Source organism: Rhamphochromis longiceps, linkage group LG7 (assembly GCF_057381845.1).
Source record: "Rhamphochromis longiceps isolate RC_006_pf linkage group LG7, R_longiceps_female_GT1.1, whole genome shotgun sequence".
NCBI classification, from domain to species: Eukaryota; Metazoa; Chordata; class Actinopteri; order Cichliformes; family Cichlidae; genus Rhamphochromis; species Rhamphochromis longiceps.
The window spans coordinates 23,596,679-23,618,809 of NC_140563.1; the positions used below are offsets into that span (position 1 = coordinate 23,596,679).

The window sequence follows — 22,131 nt, forward strand, 5'->3', positions numbered from 1 at the left end:
ACAGCTACTGTTACTATGGTGGATGTTGATATTAAATACAACATTTAAAATAATGGATTCAGCATAAAAGAAATCCCTGTCAGCCAAAAGTTTAAGTTTCAAACTGTTTCACACATTTTGTTCTATTGTTGCCTCTTTATGATGTTGGTGACACTGGAAATTCCTAATATGGTCATTTCAGACACAGAGCTCCTGCTGTAAGCAGAGAAGCTCCACCCTCCTGCTATTTCAAACCTGTTTGCGAGAGGCAGCCAATCAGATGATTGCACTTTCATCAGGTGCTGAGTAATCTTGAACTGTGCTTCCCAATGACATTAAATTTACTGGAGAAAAAACAACAACGCTATTTCACTTCTCATAAAAGCCAGAGAAACCTAGTTATTTTTGTTTTAAGCCATTTGTATTTAGAACTAAAACAAAAGAAATCTAAGAAACCTGCACGCTATAGTTTCCTTCCCTGCTCCACTAACTCTTTCTGTCTCTTTCTTCACCTTCCTCGTGGAAAGTGCAACATCAGCTGTGACACATCGACCAGCCTCTCAGCAGGTCGGCGTCCGGCTTCAATACAGCTACACAGAGCACGTCAATTCTTCAAAGGGATACACTTCGTAGCTTTTGTGCCCAAGGGTCATGACTATCTCTCCGCTGTGGACCACTCAGATCACAAGACAGCCGAGCTGACGCGAACACCAACATCATTCCCTACAAACACTTCCCAAAACGCCCAACTGTCTGCAAGGTTCATTTGCCTGTGCAGCTCTACAGACTCGCCACGCTCACTGTCTACTGTCCACGCACAGAATTAAACTCCACTGACTTGTGTTTGTGTCATCAAGGCCTCGTGATCATGAGTGAGGAAACTCAGGCAAATGGCTGTGCGGGGGTTTTCTTCTCACTAACACACCATATTTGTCTTGAGTTAATCAATCTGTCACTTCTGCTGCTTCACTGCACATGTGACGGGTCCGGAGACGGTTTGGATTTATTGAGTGAGGGAGCTTTCACTCAGCGACGGACTCTATCTGGGCTGAATGCTTCAGTAGCTTCGTCAACACAAAAGTGGGAAAATCACACTCTCCACAAGCTGAGGACTGGTAAATTTTGTTTTGGTGTGGCTATTAATGGTTTCACCTCAGGCAGATCAAAAAGCTAAAGCATGTTTGTTCTGTCAAAAAAAAATGAACTAGTACAGTGAATTATTGGACTAGATTTTCACACGAAAGATGCATTTAACAGCCAATATCCACTTAACCAAAAAACAAACAAAAACAGTAAAACAATATTAAGCTATAACCTGATTCAGATAGGTGTTCTGTTCTTGATTTCTGCCACAGTCCAATATAAGGCAGCTGCTCAGAGAACCAGACAAAATGCATGCGTTCATCCAAGGAATCTGTCGCTGTAGGTTTTTTTCCCCCTGTTTTAAAATCAACATAGAAGAAAACCAAGCTAAAACGGTGTCAAAATGATGTAGTATATCAAACTTTGGTAAAAGAAAATGCCAGGACTGCCAGTTTGGTGTACAACAATGAAGCAGTGCAGTAATCCTACAATGCAGGACTTGGCTTTTTTCTTTGACACACACGACACTAAAACTGAATCTATTTTTGATTTTGGTCGTCAGTCCTAAAAATTCGTTTAACGCTCCAATGAGACAGTGGTGAAATTTTGCAATTAGGAAAAAACATAACAGCAAATGCCTACATGAAACTGCAAGTGTTGTTAGTGCCCCGAACCAAAGGTGGTGCAGTTTAATGCGTCACCATTGCACAGCTTTTTTAGGATAATTTTTGTGCTGGTTGTGAACTGCAAAGCTTGTACATCCCAACACTATACACGACTGGCTCCCTGGAAGCTTTACTCATTTTGTCAAAGGTGACTTGTGTATTTTGTCTATCATTTGGCTCCACAAGCTTGAAAGCTTGTGGTGACAGAAACAATGCATTACCTAATGCCTCTGTCACTCAAAGTGCCTTTGCAAGCATTAAAGAAATGTCACTGCAGTTTGTCCATTTTCCATCCATGCCATTTTCTATAACTGCTCGCTCCTTTTCACGGTCAGGAATATGCATAAGGAAAAGCACATAAATTATGTTTGCATGAATAAAAAGAGCTTTTTATAAGAATGCGGAGATGAGTCATAATTTGCGGGAGCTTTTCTTTTATGATGCCATTTTTTCCCCTTAAAACAAACAAACAAACAAACAAACACATACATAATCAAACACAAAATATCTTCACAAGTTCAGATCTCAAAATCATGAAGTTCATTACCAAGCTGACTTGCTGTGCAAAGCTTTTATCTTAGAACTAAAACAGCAACAGAAGCTCCATCTGCATAAACAGCTGGCAGATTTTAGGTCAGCGGGAATTTAAATGAGTCCAAAGTCTTTGTTCTTCTGTTCATTAAAAGTCTCAAATAAGGTTTACAAGAATTAAAGTTTTGCAGTGAAATAAAGATTTAAAGACTACATGATCTCAGCCTGAACATAGACCTGAACGACCGACTAAATCAAATAAAATGTTTTATGACATGCCCTGAATTCCTTGTCACTTATCTTACTCTTATACAGCATTATGATATTGAAAAGTTGTTTGGGGCGTGACTGCCTCTTCAGTTTAGGGGCAAACAAACCAGGATAACTAAAAATCCCCAGATTGTGTCAAAACACGTTACTGATTTTACACATTCAGACGACAAACTGAAGAAGAGAAAATGGATGCACCCCCCCCACACACACACACACACACACACACACACCTGAAAAGTTACCAAATGAACCTTTGATCATAATAAAAAGAAATTAAAAATTCAGCTTCAATTCAGCACTGATCGTGTTGAATTGATTGATTGATTCTTTTTAATTCATGCTTCAAAGGAGGCTTAAACGATTTAGCGCTTATGCAGATTGTTTTATTATGTAAATCTTCAGTCACATTCTGCTCCATTTTAAAGATTCTGTGATGTGTGAATCATAAGCTTTGCTTTGATTGGACACTTTACACAGTGGGCTTTACCATCCACTGCATTAGCACACTGTACTGTAGATCTTTGTAGTTCACTAAACATTCAATTCTATCAACATAAAATTACTCGCTGATCTATATTTCAATTTAAAAAAAACTTTTGTCATTGAAGAGCACATGCTGCTTTTCATTGCGTCATGGGATTTAAAATGTGTCTTCTTGGCTTTTAAAAAAATCCAAGAGCTCAAAACCCATGATGACACCTTACTTTCTCAACTTTAAAATTTCATTGAATCTAAATTTAATCCTAATCTTCTCAACAGTCCTGACAGTCCTGCTGAGAGACCCCAGATGATACACGGAGAGGAGAAATGATTGGATGGATAGAGTGACAGATATAGCATATTTCATATCATTACAAACAGCAAATCCTTCCACGTAAGAAGCAGCAGCCTGAAAATGGTCGGTGTGTTTTTAAAAGCTGACTGGACGTGTCCACTGTAGTAAAACTGCCACAGCGCGAATCAAACAGCCTGCTCCAGCATCCTCCACCCGTCCTCCCTGCAGGAAATTCCCACATGAAATAAATATTTCGTAAGGATGATGACGTGGTGAGGTGGTCACTTTGCTTCGGCGCAAACATAAATTTCTGCAGCTCTGCGTGTGGCAGCTTCACCGAAGCTCGGAAACGTGACAGCAGTGTAAAGACATGTCAACTCTGACCTCCATCCGGCGCTCATCCACAGGAAAACTACTGGCAACAGACGCGCAAGAAAACGTGCCTTCCTGCACAAATCCAATATATAATCATTCACCTGCCACTGCTCTCGTATAAAGAGAAAAGTGGCGTGACTCCACACCGCACTGTACAAACAAATCAAATTGAAACAACGAGCGCAAAGCGTGTTTGTGCTGGGTTTATTCCCTACTATGCAGCCTGCACGGAACTCCCGGGCAGATATCACAGTGAAAGGAATATTTATTGTTTTGTACATCTCAACGCAGTGAAGCAAAAGTGGTCAGCACTCACCTGCACGAGACCGTCAGTTCAACTTTGGTGGCAGGTATCGAAGCGGTGAAGGGGTCCGCGTCCCCAATAAACGCCATATTCATCGCTGCTTGGTCGGTCACAGTGCGTCCCCTACCCCCAGCGCTGTAACGGCGGCATGTGAAAAAGCGGTGTAAAAGAAATAGAAGGGGGGGAAACCTCGCAATGGATGCTCAGTGAGCCGTTTGCTTCCTGGAAGAACCAAACACCAGAGAGCGAGAGAGAGAAAAGCACACGGACGCAGACCTGCAGCGTGCCACAGTCGGGTCTCTGTGCGGCTCTGTGCTCCGGAGGAGAGAGGACAGTGTGAAGGGGCGGGAAGACACACATATACAAACACACCACACACACACAAAGTGGGAGTCCACAGCTATTTGTGAGGACCAAAAAGAAGGATCGTTTCTATTTAGAGGTGAGTGCAGGGTTATGTGTAAAGCTCTGTTTTGGTTTGAAATTGCAGTACTCGGGAAACTATCATCTTTAAAGGTCTGGAATCGATAAAACATGTTAAATAAAATCAGTTACACCCAAGACAGTCAGGACTTCAGCACAGCAAAGCCTCAATGTGTGCATCCTGCTCAGAATAACAAAAAATGGGTCACAGAGAGGCAGCCATCAGATTCTATAAAAGATAACCAATCAGTGATGTCAAGTTAGTTCAGGCTGGCTGGTTATGGCAAATTTGGGTTATAGGTGGAGGCTTGTTTGTGTTTGTGTGTGGACAGCACAGGGAAAGAAATCCAGCTCTCAGAGGGCCAGACCTGTTCAGTTTTTGGTCCATGGTAAGCCTAATTTACTTTGAGGCATATAGGAGTTTAATGGAAGCTATGTTCAGCCTTGCAGAAGAGCATGGCCTTTGGGTTTGAAATACATATTGATTTATGAGAATGTGTCTGTACGAGTGGACGGTGAGCTTCACCAGTTAAACATCTCTTATCTCAGCAGTAGCCTGACAGTACTTTGTTTGGTAATGCCTATATGAGTGAGATTTAGATACTCAAGTAATCATTTGACCAATACAAAATCTTGCAAAAATCCAGTTTTCCACATTTAGGGAGTAATGAATTCTTAAAAAAAAAAAATGGCAAAAAAGAAAAGAAAACATTTAAATTGGCAGCATTCACACTGAATTATTAAGGATTATTCATAAGACTACAAAAGTGACTTATCCCCATGGGTGGGAGAAAATGTCAGGGTTTGAGTTGGATTAAAAAGTAGTGGAAAGAAATGTGACTTAAATACTGCAATAACTTATTCAAACTTTTAAATGCTCACAGAAGGCATCAGCCAGACATAAAGAAACAAGTAATTATGGAATAATCAGGCCATGCCTGGGTTATTTTTCTTTTTAACTTTAAGTTGTACAACATCCTCTAATCTATGGCCACGTGGAGTGAGCTGCTACCTTCAACAACAGTCAAATTAAAGAAAAGCTTAGTAGATTGTGATTGGGCAGTGTTAAAAGGTGGCACACTGAAAGCCAGATGACTAAAACCACCTGAGCACAACAAACTCAATTAACCAGCCCAGCATGAACCTTGGAGCTAAAAATGGGCATATATGTCAGCTCCAATTAGTCTGAAGAAGCAGACAGAAAGTTCATGCAGCCGTTTAAACACCTTTTAATTTCCCAAATAAAGAGCCGGGAGTTTGGATTGGGTCGGCATCTCTCTAACACGGATGTTACAGCTCCCCTAAGTAGGTCTTATACAGTAAAATACTTTTATTCCTTATACTAATATTCCAAGACTAGTGCAGTTAGGTGTACGTAAATGTGCTCTAGGCTAATAATTCAGGTCACTGATAATGAGGCCGAGACTCATAAGCCCTCATATTGTATATGGTCTCATTAGACATTTAGACATTTTTTTGCAAACAATAAAATATGTTGTACTGTAACAAAATCCAAAAGGGAAATAATTAACACTGCAATATTCCTCAAACTACTTTCATTTGTCTAAGTGTAAGAGTATCATGATAATTGTGTGTTCACAAAAACCCTGATATTTAAAAATTGTCAAGTGTCAGTATTCTGTCCATGATGCATTTATGATAATACTTATGATAATACTTTCAATACTTGAAATGTGCAATTCACTTGTATTTTTATTTTTATTCCTATTTATTCTATTTATCCCCTTCGTATATTTTATTTATATTGTCTCTGTATTTATATATGTGTGTGTGTGTGTGTGTATATATATATATGTATATATATATATATATATATATATATATATATATATAATATTCTGTAACTCTGTATCTGAAGATTAGGATTAAAGTGTGCACAGCTTTAGTTACTGCACATTCATTTAATTTGCCTGAAGTCAAAATATTGTGATGTCCCTTTATAACGCATTTACACCAAATAGGGAACACAGCCTCATTGCTTTTAGGCTACAATGAGTGCTCACACTTACACAGCTGGTCGTCAACAATGGTGATGTCAGAGTGGCTACCTCTGTCTTGTATACATATTTATTATGTCCCTTGTAGCCCCATTTACATTCTGTTTTTTCTTCTGGGTTTTGTAATATTTAGTTTTGCAATTCCTTTGTTTCCCACAGTCAGACCACGGATCTCTGACCTGTGTTTTGTCTCCGTGCCTAACTTTGATCCCTGTGTCAAGTCGGCAAGTCCTAGTCACAGTCTTATGTTGTGTTTCCTGTTTTATTGCCTTAGTCCCTGGTCGAGTGTCCGTTGTGTCGAGTCTAAATTCCCTTGTCTCATTATTCATGATGTCGCCCCTTGAGTGTACTGCTCAGTTCCTCTGTCGTTGTTCTCAAGTGTTTGTCAAGGGTTTGTCATGTTCAGTAAGTTTTGTACTTTGCCTATTGCTAGTTTGTTCATCAGCTCAATAAAGGGCTCGCTTTTTGCTTTTGTTTGTTTGTACAAAATATCCCATAAACCCCGAGCGATCATTTTAAACTTAATGACTTTTTTCTAGATTGAACAACCCCAGACATGGGTTGAATGACAATGGCAAATGATCCTAAGAGTTTCTTGGATTTTTAACATACTTTTCAAGTAAATCTGGTGAAAAAAAGGAACCGTAAAAGTCCTGAAATTTAGTTATGAGGACTAAACTTCTAAAATCAATACCTAAAAACGAAAAAAAAAAAAACCCACAAGCTTTCAACATCAGATAAACTTAACAGAAGTTTTCACCTAATCATTTCCCGAGGTCCATGAGATGAACTGATAGGTCTAGGTGAGACAGAATAAACTAAAGTCGCTGTAATTGCACAATGGGAATCATCCATTACCTCTCCTAGATCAAATATAACAGGCTGTTTTCTGCCTTTAATGTTTTCAGTATCAGCTAAACCCCAATCTCTCTGCATGTTAGTTTTCAATGTGGCTTCCAAATTCTCTCTAATTATCTGGCCTGAGTTTGTTGCTCTACAGCCTGCTCATCTCCATCTGCAGTCAGCACCTGACATTTGTAGAACATATGCATGACCAAAAGATGATCTTACAGCCATTGTCCATGACATTAAAAAATAACTGAGTGAGAAATGGCCTTTTTTTAATGGTGAGCTAGTCATACTTAGACTGTTGTCCTGTGGTTACATCACAGACGGCCTTATCCAGACTCTATCCAGGTAAAGCATCGAGAGTGTTGGAAGCACCTTGCCTCAAACAATTAATGCACCTGCTGATTCTGCTTCCAGCCAGGAATAGAACAACATTCAAAAATCCTAATCAAGTGCGAAGTCTCAGCTTCGCACATTTAATGACTGTTTTTGCAGATTGCACTTGCTGACAGGTACACTGAGTTCTGGATGAGGTCTTGCAATGATCAGTGTATACCTTTTGTTTGTAATATTTCTAAACATTTAAGCACAGCTGCTTTGGCTCTGTACAAAGTGGCAACCTAGAGAAAGAGCCAACATTGTTAACGGATGGACGAGCCCCTCTTGAAACCAGCTCTTTGCCATATTGTGGTTTTGAAATCAAATGTTATGAGTCAGCGTTGAGTCTGACTATGAAACTGAGGACACTACAAAGTAATGGTAGTTGTAGTGACCTGTCAGTCAAACGAAGCCACGCCCTAACACACACCCTGCCCTGTCATCCACTTTCCTCTAAACTGGAGCAACATAAAAACAAACATCATGCTGCATTGAATAAGACGTGTGATAAAGACCATCAATTCATTGCAAAAGCGTTAATTGAGGTCGTAAATCAAGTGAGTCAGTAGAGTCAGCTCATTGCAGTTCATTTTCTCCGGGATTTTTACACAGTCACACATCCATTTGTAAACAGTGATCTCCCCTATTCATCATTTATGCTATTTTCTATTTTAAAATCAGGAAATTTCCCTTTCCAACCCTTGGGACTATGTCCGTATACCTCATAGAGTCCGACTGGTCGTGACAGATTGCCACCACTTCCTGAGCCTAGTTCTACTGAATGTTTCTTCCTGTTAAGAGAGTTTTTCCTTCCCACTGTCCTTGCTTATAGGGCGTTATCTGATTGTTGAGGTTTTCTCTTTACTTTTGTACAGTCTTTACCTTACAATATAAAATGATTTGGCGGCATATGAATAAAACTGAATTGAATACAGTTCCTACTTCTGCTGATTGTGATCTGGAGAATCTGCATACTTGGTCAACACCTCGTGCTCCGTCAAGTTCGAACAGCTGTTCTTATGCAGTTTTCACAGTGTGGTGGAAAGCACTATGGGGGCGACCGTGGCTCAGGGGGTTGAGAAGCTCATCTTGTAACCGGAAGGTTACCGGTTCGATCCCCAGCTCTTTCTGTCTCGGTCGTTGTGTCCTTGGGCAAGACACTTCACCTACTGGTGTTGGCCAGAGGGGCCGATGGTGCGATATGGCAGCCTTGCTTCTGTCAGTCTGCCCCAGGGCAGCTGTGGCTACAACTGTAGCTGCCTCCACCAGTGTGTGAATGTGAGAGTGACTGAATAGTGGAATTGTAAAGTGCTTTGAGGGTCTCATAAAAGCACTATATAAATGCAATCCATTATTATCATTATTATCACGAGGTAGCTGCCACTGCAGTATGTTGTTGCCATTGTGGTGCACCCAGGTGTAGTTTGTGTTAAATAACACGCAGACAAGGGTCAGAGTTTTCTTGAATGTTGTACACTTCATGGGGGCTTTTAATGTTGTGGCCAATAGGCTGACAGTGCTTAGTTGTGAGCATGTGACAAAGCAGAATTTAGCTTTTGAAGAACTGCAGTGGTGCTAACTTAGCTGAAGACTCAAGTCTTGTTTTAGGCAGTTTCCAGGAGCCATGATGTAGGGTCATGCAGAATGAAGGGTCTAATTCATCATCAGCCATTGTTCAGTTCGAGTGCAATATCAGCTTTATACAGTCGCCAAGGGTGTGATCCATGAAGTTTGTATTAAAAAAAGAGGATGGTGATTTAGAGAGTGTTATTTCAAACTCCTCGCCGTACCTGCATGACAAATGAGCTTTATTATCGGGGAACTTTTTTATTATCCCTTGAACCTCCTCTGAATTAATTTTAGATCTTATTCTCCATTTCTTTTAATATTAAGTCTTTGGAAATTAAAATTGGTCATAAAATCTGAACTGAATTTGAAGTCTAAATGCTTCAGAGAAGCTTTCGGGAATGCAAAAAGTTGTGTTCTGAGATTCCTTGTTAACCTTAATCATAATACTTCTATTACACAATTTTGCTTTTAATCCTTAAAGCTGCAAGTGTTTTTTTTTTGTGATAGTTTTTTTTTTGCTTGAAGTTGTCAGTGGATCTGGTTCTACAGAATTGCAATATACTCGTGCCTTGTGCCACAAATAGAGCTGAAATTACCAGAGTGTGAAGAAGCCTTGGCTGCTCCCTAATTACTGTCTCCTCATTCTCCCTTTCTCTTAATTTGCCAGAGTCTTGCTGCGGTGGCTGCACGAGCCTCCTCACACCTCTGTTCACCCTGCAGAACTTTATTTTAAACTCAAGCACACAGCCCAAACTCTCAAACAGCCTAAAAATCAAACACTTATAATGAAGTTATGAGTAGGGATAACTTTAGAACTCATGGTTAATGGTTCAACTAAAAGGTTCTCCTTTCCCCATTTTTTTTTTTTTTTTTGCAAGGGAAAAAAATAATTCATTATTATTTAGATAAATCACCATCCTTGAACATTTGATGTGATGTAACAGATACAAATCAGCCAATAGCATTGGTAAATGTCATCTTATGTGCTGATAGACTGATGGCTGTCCACACGGCAGATATCAAAATTACTCATCCCACTCTTTGTAATGCCACATGGCTCTGTTTGGATGCTTAGGAAACTCTTTCATTCTCAAACAGGATTAAGTCTTTGACACCTAACCCCAGCAACAGCCACACACACACAGCTCTGACATTCACATCAGGTGTTTGCTGATTGGTGCTGCCTGTCAGACAGTGCTGCAGATGTGTTATGATTTGATATGTTAGGCGCTGGTTCAGATTGATGTCAGTCAAGTCACCTTTATTTAAGCAGTCCAAATGTAGGGTTTTCCAGTTATGTTATACAGTGTCCTACAGCCTTATCTATGTAGTATCAGAGTGTATTTGTACTTCTATAGTGGTGGAAGCAGAAGCTATTATTTATTCATCATGTTACAGTTACAGGAGTAAAATGCTGTTGGGAGGTGAGTAATTCTTGTCATTTTTATTCAGTGTTATTTCCCCGGGCATCTCAGTGCTTCCCACCGTCGGGCCCCTCCACAGTCATGTGCAAACATTTGAGTGTTCATTAGACAATAGCAAAGCCTATAATTAAACATCTTCTAAACAAATTTGTTGTCATTTGCTTTAGATGATACGATTCCTACCAACCACCTATCTTACAAAAGGATACAACCAGTGTAACCGATGTAATCACACAGCTCACCATTGTAGCTGAAAGAAGCAGTCAGTGGTTGTAGTGGAAGGAGAACGTGTGGGCTTCCAAGTAACCTGTGCACCACGCGACACACACTCTGATCATTCTGCGGTGAGCTTACCTCAGCTCACAGAATCATTCTGTGATCGGCAGAGAGCGTCTTGTGACAAATGGATGAAACAACCTATAAACCCAGAATACACAATTAATGATGTGTCACACTAATGGGATCATTGCGGTCAGCATCTAGAAGTCTTCTCCAGCTCACTCAAGTACTGTGCTATACTGACGGGGATTGTCCGCACATTTTCCCCCATACTTTTCTCTTCCCAGCATTTTGGTACAAGTTAATATTTCTTTCATCTGACCAGAGACTTTTTTCTGTTTCCCCCAAAACTGCCCAGGCTCTTTTAGTTTTTTTTTTTTTTTTAAATTTAACATCAACACTTATTAAAATAATCAATTTCAATTTTGAGTCATTAGTTAAAAAATAAGACTTACGTAATAAGTCCACTGTTATCACTTTCTAAAATTAGACTCATCTGTACAAACTGTCTTTTTTTTTTAAATTTATCATCAACAATGAGCATAAACTAATTAGCAGTACTTGCTTGTTACTAAAGGCTCAGGTTTTTCCTCTGAATCTTTATTCAACAACACAAGCGTAAACACAGCAAACAGCTGTTTGCTGTAAAACATTTGCAGGTAGAAACTGAAATCTGCCCGAGGAAGGAGCAGCTTACTTGCTACACAAAGATAATCAAATTAATAATGCTCCAAGTGATAATCAAGTAATTACCGTTGTAGTAGTAATAATAAAAATGCATATGCAGGAGAAAATTGTTAATTATTAGTACACAGTCCTTTATTAGTACATAGTGCACTGAAAATGTAGGACTCAGCTCAGAGGAAACAGTTACTAATAAATGTATTGTAAAGAAGTCTCCTATAAAAACGCCGTCAGTTTTACAGAGGCTGGCTTTAAACAAAATTTTCCATCCATTTGCTTCGATTTATGGTCGTCTGATCTGCTGTCTGACGTCCGTCTCACGTTTTTCTCATGATCTCAGGAGTGAAACTGGATTAAATGAAAACTCTAAAATATGAAGGATTTACAATGCTGAAATACAGTAAAACAAGATGAAGGTGTACTGAAACTAAAGAGGACAATTACATCTACAGGGTGTAAAGGATCAGTTTTAATTGAAACCACACAGGGATTTCCAGAGACCTGGTTTGAACTGGCATCTTCAAGTAGGACAATGTGGAATATTAGACAACTGCCTTGGAGTTTTGTAAACTGCATCTGTGGAGGCAGAGGATCATTGTAGTCCTTACATTGACTGTCACTGTTCAGTTTTGCATGTGTTACCCACTACTGCCATCTTGTGCCCAGTTTTCACCAGTTTAATTTCTGAAAGCAGTCAGATGGCCATCCGCTCTGTAGAGTGTAGCTTTACAGTGTGCAGAAAGGAAAAAAAACAAAACATCTATAGAAAGTTTGGAAAGATCATCTTAGGAGGAACCTTAAATCTCTCCAACTTGAAGATTTGGGGAAGGATTAACATTTCTAAGAGCTCCAAAATAGCAATAAATGCACAAAAGAAAATGATAGTATTGCACATAATATTGTTAAAGTTGGCTTGAAAGTCCACAACATGGGGTTAGTTTCTGTTAAAACCACTTAACCACTAAGTAAAAGTGTAAATAATAAGAGTGTTATGTGAAGGAAAAGGAGAGGAGGAGGTCCAGTCTGAGGGAGTTGAGGAAGAAATGACTATAAATAGTAAATAAAGGGACCCTTAAGGTGAAGTGCTGCCAAATCAATAAAATGAAGAACTGTTTCCTCCTGGAGGAGTCTTCAGGTAAGGAGGGTTTGTTGGGCTACCGTGGGCACACCAGTGTACACCTCTGCAGAGATCTCAGATAGTCTTCCACCTCAGATCAATTCCTTCTGGTTTGTCATTTATTACTCAGAGGATGAAGCATCCTAACCTTGATTCTTCTCCCCAGTTTATCACTGGCTATGAACTATTGCCCTCTTGTAGCCAAATGTCATATCGTAGCCTGGTTCCCACAGGCCAGCTGATAGCTTGAACACAGCAATGAAGCAGGTTAGCATTCCACTTTTTAAGAAGATGAAAAATTAAGGATGTCCAGGAAAAAAATAAAAAATAAAATATTGAGTTATCAAACTTATTTGTAAAAACCAAAGACACATTTAGAGGTAGTTTGTTTGCTTGAATAAATCAGCCTACAGATATATTAATAGTAAAAAATAATATATAGTATGTAAGAATACAGAACCAAGAAAATCACACACAGATGGTTGTTTTTGACAGATGGCATTTATTCTGACCAGGCATCTGACATTAAAATCGCTACAGAGTCCGCCATTGGGGAATGGCTCCTAAAACAGGAGGGGGTGCGTCATGGGTACAGGGAAGAAGAAGGGCATAACAAACAAAACAAAGAAAAGAAACTAACCAAAAGCCACTAAACGTGACCTGCCACCTGTATGAAGGATAAGCTCAGTCCAAAGCATTACTGATGCACTCGTCAGTCTTTGTGCCATTCACGGTCCTCTGGGCTCTAGTGTGAGACTACGTTCAGATCGGTGGTCCCACAAAACTAACATTCAGTCAGATTAGTTTTTCGTTTTGAACAGACATTGTTTACATACATTTCATATGTAGTTGAATAATTCCTACAGCTGCTGTTTCACCAAACATTCATAAATGACAGCACAATCATGACAGGCAGGTCAGTTAAACTGCAGAGACCACGAGTGCCTCCAGGAAGGCCCCACGAAGATCAGAACAGAGACAGATGTTGAGTCAATAGTCAGGAAAATAACACTGGTTGCGTCAGAAGGCCTCTCCTCTCAACAACAAAGAGATAGCGTTACACTTATATACACACATACACAACTACGGTACTGAGTGGACCTCACCTGGAGCCCACGACAAGAAGCCCTCTTATAGGGTTGGGAAGGTGAACGTGTCTTAGCAGCATGGGAATTAGACCACAACTTAGCAGTGTAGGTTTAGTGAGTGTTACCAGCATGTGTGAAGAGTGAAGATATATTTGTGCACACAATGAAACATGGACAACAAGTGCAGACTTATATCAGTGCTCAACCTGCTCACATTTAAGGATTAAGTGAATCTCAGAGACTAATTGTGTTGATTTTTGTTTGTTTTTTTTACATGTGCTCAGCGGTTAAAGGTATATGAGATCCTATGATAAAGTTCCACCAATTAAAAAACAAAAACTGCACCAGGCAAATTCTTCATCAATTAATTTTCTCACATTTATGCCTTTGGAAAATTTAGATTCCCCAATTTCATTCATCGTGCATGTCTTTAAGCTGTGGGAGGGTGCAGAAACCCAGAAACAATCCACACAGGAACAGGGACACAGAGGCCTCGGTCAGCTTCCAGATTCCTGTGAGGGGCCTGTGTTAACCACTGTACCACTTACCAGATAAATTCAAGATTTTTACTGTATTTGCTCAATTGTCCCTCATAGGTCTTCAAATGGCTGTCATTATTATAAAACCTTTCCTGACCACTTGCACACCTGTGGTGCACTGCCTCCACTATGTCAAAATCTTAGCATTATAAGCTTTAAACCTTGTGAGTATGGGAGTTGTTGAGTTGTTGAGCAAAGATTCTTTAAGTTTGGTTCATTTCTACTCAATCTTGGTCCTCAGACCCTTCAGGATGTACAGCCTGACCCCCAGAAGATGAATTCTTGGCGCGCACAGCCCAGTGAATGCAGAATAAAACTACCCTACAGACGTCCAGTAGATGCACCTATTGTATAAATTTCAAAATCCTTGTCAACTAGATTTCAACTCATCTGAGATTTTTAGTAGCTACACGTATGGTATCAATTTGAAATCCTATGTCATCTTGTTCTGAAGTTATAATGGCTGTCCATGGTGCCCCTCTGACAGGGTGACAACAGTACCCCATCCGCCTTTTATGACTGAAGGGTAATGATGATCATGCTTCTTAACTTGACACTGAAGACTCCTTCACTAAACTGCCATTCAAGCTCTGGGTTGTACCTGAAAACCCAGGTACTCTGGATTCCTCCCACAGTCAAAAGACATGCAGTGTATAAAGCAAGTGAGCTTATTTCCCTAAATGTCAAACTTTAGCTACTCTAAAGTGTGTTCTGTTTACAAGTCCAGCTGAGGACAGCAATAAGAACACGTTACACATTTTTGGTCACTGATCTAAAGCTGCTGCAGAAACTGAAGGGAGCACAGAAGCTAGAGCAGGATGTTAAGGGGTAGAATGATTTCTTTCTCACACAGCCACTTTTCTTGCTCTTGGAAACAGGACTGATGGAATAACACTTCTGTTTCAAGTGCAGAGAAACAATCTCAACAAAGTAGAGAAGTGGGTTGTGAAGACCAGCTACCAACCCATTAGCTCTGCTGCACGTATGTATTTCTGTACTCTGACAACAAAACACCACTTCCTTTTTTGGCAGGGTTGCCTGTGTTGTATCGTTGCACTGTGCTGCGTGTAAGCCGAGCTGCACTGATAGTGTCTACTGTGTGTTCAAAACATCCTATAGTATCTTGTGAATATAAGTTCTTATAACAATGACAATAATGACAAACCGTCTAAAGCGCAAGAAGAGAGAAATAGAAGTCATTAACAATACAGTTAACTAAATCCTGATTAGCAAAATCCTCTAAGCATACAGAGTCAAAGAAAAGAACTAATGCGTTAGCTTCCACTGTGATGAGATTACCGTTTCCTGTTGGCTCAGTCATGAACGTCACATGATATGGAAGGTGCGTCGTTTAGGCTTGATAGTTAAGGGGTCAAAGTGCAGGGCAGGAGTGCCTTTACGTCCTTCTAGAGTCAAACCAGGCAAGTGGTACCGTGTTCAGTTACTTGCAACCTCGTCTACACTGTCAACCACTTCCAAGGTGCCATCCAGTCCACCACGTGCACGCCAGATCTTCACAGTCCGATCACTGCAAGACACAAAGACACAAAAGTTATAATATATTCCATATCCTCTTAATGTCTTTACATTTTCACTGATTTGAAGACTTTTTACTTGGAATTTACGTATAAAATTACCAATATGTATATGTAATTTGCTGATCACATACATAAATACGTGTAGAGGGGTGCCAAATTAAAGGGGAAAGCCAATATAAGGTATTTCAGTGAACTCCTGATCCATTATGAGCCACTAGAAAGGCTCACTGAAACTACTGGTTGGATGGAAATCTGTCATCTAGGAAAAGAACACTCCGATCAGAAAGAAATGTTTCATCAGAGGACAAAAGATCACCCAGAAGAGAAAATGTGTGTGAATTTGCAGCAACCCTTTCCTAAGGCCAGCTCTCTCACAGCATGAAACATGAGCTGGAGGTGTTTTTAACATTTGTGTGTTACCTAGGGCGATCGTGGCTCAAGAGTTGAGAGTTCGCCTTGTAATAGGAAAGTTCGAGCCCCGGCTCGGACAGTCTCGGTCGTTGTGTCGTTGGGAAAGACACTTCACCTACCGCCTAATTGTGTTGGCCAGAAGGGCCGATGGCGCGATATGGCAGCCTCGCTTCTGTCAGTGCGCCCCAGGGCAGCTGTGGCTACAACTGTAGCTTGCCTCCACCAGTGTGTGAATGTGTGTGTGAATGTGTGTGTGAATGGGTGGACGACTGGATGTGTAAAGCACTTTGGGGTCCCTAGGCGGGACTAGTAAAAGCGCTATACAAATACAGGCCATTTACCATTACCATTTACCTAAAGATTGCACTACAGTTTTGTCATACTATGATTTAACAGAACAAAGACCAATGAAGCATTTCTCTCCAGTTTGACTTCTGTTCTTGGTTGTCTTAGCAGACCAGACCAAACCTAATATAAACTAATACAGCCAAGAAGAAAAAATTTAACAGCCAATTCACTGATAGTTTAAGGGGGGGGGGGGGGGGGGGGGGGGGGGGGGGGAGAGAGCAAAATAAGGGTTATCATCAACATAAAGCCTCATCTCCCTCCCTTGAAACAATAATGGTACATGACATTTGTATTCATTTTTCCTTGTACAACTCTGAATCCATCTCACTCCCTAAAGTGTCACTCAGTCATCAAAACTCTGGGAAACCCTGCTTTATAAGGACAAGTGGATCTAAACTCTGCTGGCAGAATGTCGCTCGCAGCGTAACAGACCCAATGGAACCCACTCACCACAGGGTCAATGCTCATGTTTTTACTTTAATTTGTTACCCATGTGTATATGAGCCTCAGGTGAAGTTGTTTTCCCTCATATCCAGAGAGACACAAACAAACAGTTGTTTGTCTCCCTCTCTGGAGACAAACAGAGAGCCTAAGCATGTGTGTCAGTGTGTGTGGAAAACTCACTCTGAGGCGGTGAACAGGTGGCTGCTGTTGGCAGAGATGCTGTTGATGGGGCTCTCGTGACCCTTGAGCTCCCCCAGTGTCCCTAGAGTGTCTGTGTGCCACAGCTTGAGCACCCCGCCTCTGCATCCACTCAGCAAGGCTGGTGATCCGGGGACGACACCAAGTGCACAAACCCAGTCACGGTGAGCATTTGGGACTTGCTGAGCACAGAGATGTATAGCAGTATGGTTAATAGTGAGAATGTCATGAATGGTTGATGTTTTTGTAACTTACTGAAAGATTATGATCATAATGATGCAATCGCTACAGTAACTTGAGGGTATCATATGGAAAGACATCTTTTTCTTAATGTACAGTCATGTGAAAACTGTACTTTTACTTTACTATCGGCCATTATGTGACAAAGAATGTGACAGAAAGGGCAGTTTTCTGCACATTGATTTACAGCAGGTTTTCCAGGAGAAAAATCTCTGGAAAGACAATAATGGTGATAAAAAAAGAGGAAATAAAAATATTTTAGGCTACTTTTGACAGTTATAAAATCAAAATGAAAAAAAAAAAAATCTATATTGCATCAAATGGAACAAACATCTGAATGTCTCCTATCCATATTTCTTTTTGCATTGATCATCCAGTACCTGCAGTAGGTCTTTACGGTCTAGGTCCCACTTTTTGATGCCATTGTCTCGGGAGCCGCTGAAGAAAATGTCCCCTTGGATTACCAGAGACTCGATACCGTCGTAATGTGGTGGTTCAAAGTTGTGTGTAGGGCTGATGCTTCCCAGAGAGCCTTCAGTCACGTCAAACAGCTGCAACAGCAAAAACAATACATGTTAAAAGGGATGATATGCATCTGAACATAAGGATTATTATAACAAAAGATAAATAAAATCAGTTAAACATGGGTTATGTAGCATGTCTAACCTAAGCTGTCCTTATATTGCATTACTGGATGACTCAGCTGCACAAAGAATCTCACTTTATCATCTGCCTCAAGAAACAAGTGAACAACAGAGATGTGAAGAGCAGCAGTTTGAAAGCCTGAAACACACCTTAATGTAATGGTCCTTGGAGCCAGTGATAACCAGGTCTTGGCTGTTTCCAGACTGATCCACAGTCAAGCACATAACTGGACCAAGGTGACCAGTAAGCTTTCCAGTAGAGGCAAACCTAATGCAGGAAAGGAAATGTTAATGAGTCTTTTGTTAAACTGTCAAGCCAATACCACAGGGGAAATGCCAAAATAAAACTTAAATACATGTATCAAATCAAAGTACAAAGAGAAGATATTACTAAAGTAATGATATACTTAATATATCACTCATGAAAATATGTAAAAATGAGGTTTGCTGAGTTCTGTCTCAGAGAAAATGGGACCGTTCTTATACAGAATATTGATTCACAGTTAGTTTAATCATCCAAAGTACCACTTACTGACTGTTACGTTCGTAAGATGAACAAAGAGGCAATTCATCACAGCTAATATCAGGCAGCTGTCAAAAAGGCGTGACAGCTTTGAAATGGATGCTTGTCAGGTTTTCATACACAATTAAGTTCCAAGGCAACACAATGAAATTGGAGTTTGTACTATCTAATGAAGTGTGCATGTCATGCATCTGAAAATGTCAGGGGAAATCATAAACACACGGTCAGTGTTATTGATGTGCATGTGTTTATCAATACCTCCATACAACACGTTTTAGAAAAAAAAAATAAAGGAAAAAGGTTTTGATCAAACTTTCATCTACGCCTATAAAAAGTAAATCCCAGACGTGAATTTGGCATCCTCCTTTTAAAACTCTAGACTTCTTCAAATGCTCCTGTTACACAAGGGTCTGACCATTTCTCAGCTGGGTCACATCTCCCTCTCAAAACATTTTCTCCTCAACAATCTTCACTTTGCCTAAAAACGTTACATGCATACAAACTGCTGTTACTGATGTTACCTTTTTAAGGAAATACTTTAAAGACCATTTATCTGAAAATTGGTCTGTTGACCCACTTCCACCATGCCGTTTTGCATTTTGAAATCAAGACCAGATACATCCAAAAATGTTTGAATCTTGGTTAGTTAAAATATAAAAACAAATTAAGGCAGTGCCCATTTTTGATCGAAGGTTGTTTTTTTTTTAACAAAATAAAAAGCATATTGAGGAACTTTCTGCATCTACTGAAATGTTTTTTGTTATGAGTTATAATTATGAGAGTTATAACTTCTTACTGTAATGCACAGTTTATAATAATTCATTAAGTCAATTTTGAAGACATTGGTGGATGTAAGACATATTTTAGAGATTGTAGTGGTGTAGAATGGGGTTTTAACTTTTATCAGTATTCATTTAAAACTTTTCAAGCTGTTGTGTGACGTTATATTTACAGACAGAATGACAAGCAAAATAAGGTTAACAAAAACAACTGTGCTGGCAGAGGGAAATAAAAACGAAGTGTCACGATAATCTGTACCAAACTCCAAACAATCCACACAAAAAGTACGATATTTCACTTAAGAAAAATCCCTCAGATTGTTAAATCAGACTGACTGCCACCCTGCTAACCCACTGTCTGGATATTACTTTTGCATTCATTTTGAGTATCTCTGCTTACCTTCTCAGGTCCCAGACCCTGACAGAGTTTCCAGCAGCAGCGTACAGGACTGTGCCATTGGGGTTGAGCGCAATCTGGTTGATCTGATTCTCTCCTGCAGGGATGGTGACTGTCCGGCTGGTGTTGGACGCACAGACATCCCCAACATTAACTTGACCAGAAGACCTGAAGATATATGAATAAAATATGTACAAATATGCAACAATTAGGCATAATTAGCATTACAGGAGGTGTAACTTTAAAAACAGGAGTGTCCAGCTCCAGGCCTCAAGGGCCGGTGTCCTGCAGGTTTTAGACGTGTCCTTGATCCAACACCATCCATCCATCTTCATCCGCTTTATCCAGGGCCGGGTCGCGGGGGAAGCAGCCTAAGCAGAGAAGCCCAGACCTCCCTCTCCCCAGCCACCTCCTCCAGCTTATCCGGGGGAACACCGAGGCGTTCCCAGGCCAGCCAAGAGATATAATCTCTCCAGCGTGTCCTGTGTCTGCCCCATGGCCTCCTCCCGGTGGGACATGCCTGGAACACCTCACCCAGGAGGCACCCAGGAGGCATCCTTGTCAGATTCCTGAACCACCTCAGCTGGCTCCTTTCAATGTGGAGGAGCAGCGGCTCTACTCTGAGCGCCTCCCAGATGGCCAAACTTCTCACCCTAAGGGAGAGGCCAGCCACCCTTGGAGGAAGCTAATTTCCGCCGCTTGTATCCGCGATCTTGTTCTTTCGGTCACTACCCACAGCTCGTGGCCATAGGTGAGGGTAGGGACGTAGATCGACCGGTAAATTGAGAGCTTCGCTTTTACACTCAGCTCCCTCTTCACCACGACGGACCGGTGCAGCGTCTGCATTACTGCAGCTGCAGCACCAATCCGTCTGTCGATCTCCGGCTCCCTTCTCCCATCACTCGCGAACAAGACCCCGAGATACTTGAACTCCTCCACTTGGGGCAGGAACTCATCCCCGACCCGGAGTGGGCACTCCACCCTTTTCTGGCTGAGAACCATGGCCTCAGATTTGGAGGTGCTGATCTTTATTCCCGCTGCTTCACACTGGCTGCGAACCGTTCCAGTGCGAGCTGGAGGCCCTCACCCGATGAAGCCAACAGAACCACATCATCCGCAAAAAGCAGAGATGAGATTCTGAGGCCACCAAAGCGAAAGCCCTCCGCCACTTGGCTGCGCCTAGAAATCCTGTCCATAAAAATTATGAACAGAACCGGAGACAAAGGGCAGCCCTGGCGGAGCCCATCACCCACCGGGAACGAGTCCGACTTATTGCCGGCAATGCGAACCAAGCTCTTGCAACGGTTGTATAGGGATCGAATGGCCCGTAGCAATGGGCCAGACACCCCATACTCCCGCAGCACCTCCCACAGGACACCCCGAGGGACACGGTCGAATGCCTTCTCCAAGTCCACAAAACACATGTAGACTGGTTGGGCAAACTCCCATGCACCCTCAAGTATCCTGGAGAGGATAAAGAGCTGGTCCAGTGTTCCGCGACCAGGACGAAAACCGCATTGTTCCTCCTGTATCCGAGGTTCGACTAGCGGACGAACTCTCCTTTCCAGCACCCTGGCATAGACTTTCCCAGGGAGGCTTAGGAGTGTGATCCCCCTGTAGTTGGAACACACCCTGCGGTCCCCCTTCTTAAAGATGGGGACCACCACTCCGGTCTGCCAGTCCAGGGGTACTGCCCCTGATCTCCATGCAACATTGCAGAGGCGTGTCAACCAGGACAGCCCTACAACGTCCAGAGCCTTCAGGAACTCGGGGCGGACCTCATCAACACCAGGGGCTCTGCCACCAAGGAGTTGTTTAACTGCCTCAGTGACCGCGCCTCCGGAAATTGGCGGGTCATTCCCCTCATCCCCAGACTCTGCTTCCTCCTTGGAAGACGTGTCAGTGGGATTAAGGAGGTCCTCTAAGTATTCCTTCCACCGCCTGACAATTTTCTCAGTCGACGTCAGCAGCGCTCCGCCAGCACTATACACAGTGCAGGTAGAGCACCGCTTTCCCCTCCTGAGACGTCTGACGGTTTGCCAGAAGCTCTTCGAGGCAGTCCGAAAGTCTTTTTCCATAGCCTCTCCAAACTCCTCCCACACCCAAGTTTTTGCTTCAGCCACTGCCCAAGCCACATTTCGCTTGGCCTGTCGATACCTGTCAGCTGCCTCCGGAGTCCCACAGGGTAACCAAGCCCGATAGGACTCCTTCAGCCTGGTGGCTCCCTTCACCTCTGGTGTCCACCATTTGGTTCGG

The 22,131-nt window shown here is 41.6% G+C and overlaps 2 protein-coding genes across 6 annotated transcripts in view; both read right to left on the reverse strand.

The window, feature by feature from the left end:
- LOC146665334 (copine-8-like) overlaps positions 1-4,299 on the reverse strand; it is an 82,839-nt gene extending 78,540 nt beyond the window's left edge. For both annotated transcript variants that reach the window (XM_085412934.1, XM_085412935.1), the window contains exon 1: positions 3,998-4,299. In XM_085412934.1, the coding sequence (XP_085269060.1) occupies positions 3,998-4,080 (83 nt within the window). In that variant the 5' untranslated portion in view covers positions 4,081-4,299. The remainder of the gene's footprint in view (positions 1-3,997) is intronic.
- Positions 4,300-13,942: 9,643 nt separating this feature from the next.
- The window catches only part of kif21a (kinesin family member 21A), a 58,045-nt gene continuing 49,856 nt past the window's right edge, over positions 13,943-22,131 (reverse strand). For all 4 annotated transcript variants that reach the window (XM_085412939.1, XM_085412938.1, XM_085412937.1 and 1 more), the window contains 5 exons: positions 19,879-20,043; positions 18,327-18,444; positions 17,913-18,083; positions 17,275-17,474; positions 13,943-15,881 (listed from right to left, as the gene is read on the reverse strand). In XM_085412939.1, the coding sequence (XP_085269065.1) occupies positions 15,791-15,881; positions 17,275-17,474; positions 17,913-18,083; positions 18,327-18,444; positions 19,879-20,043 (745 nt within the window). In that variant the 3' untranslated portion in view covers positions 13,943-15,790. The remainder of the gene's footprint in view (positions 15,882-17,274; positions 17,475-17,912; positions 18,084-18,326; positions 18,445-19,878; positions 20,044-22,131) is intronic.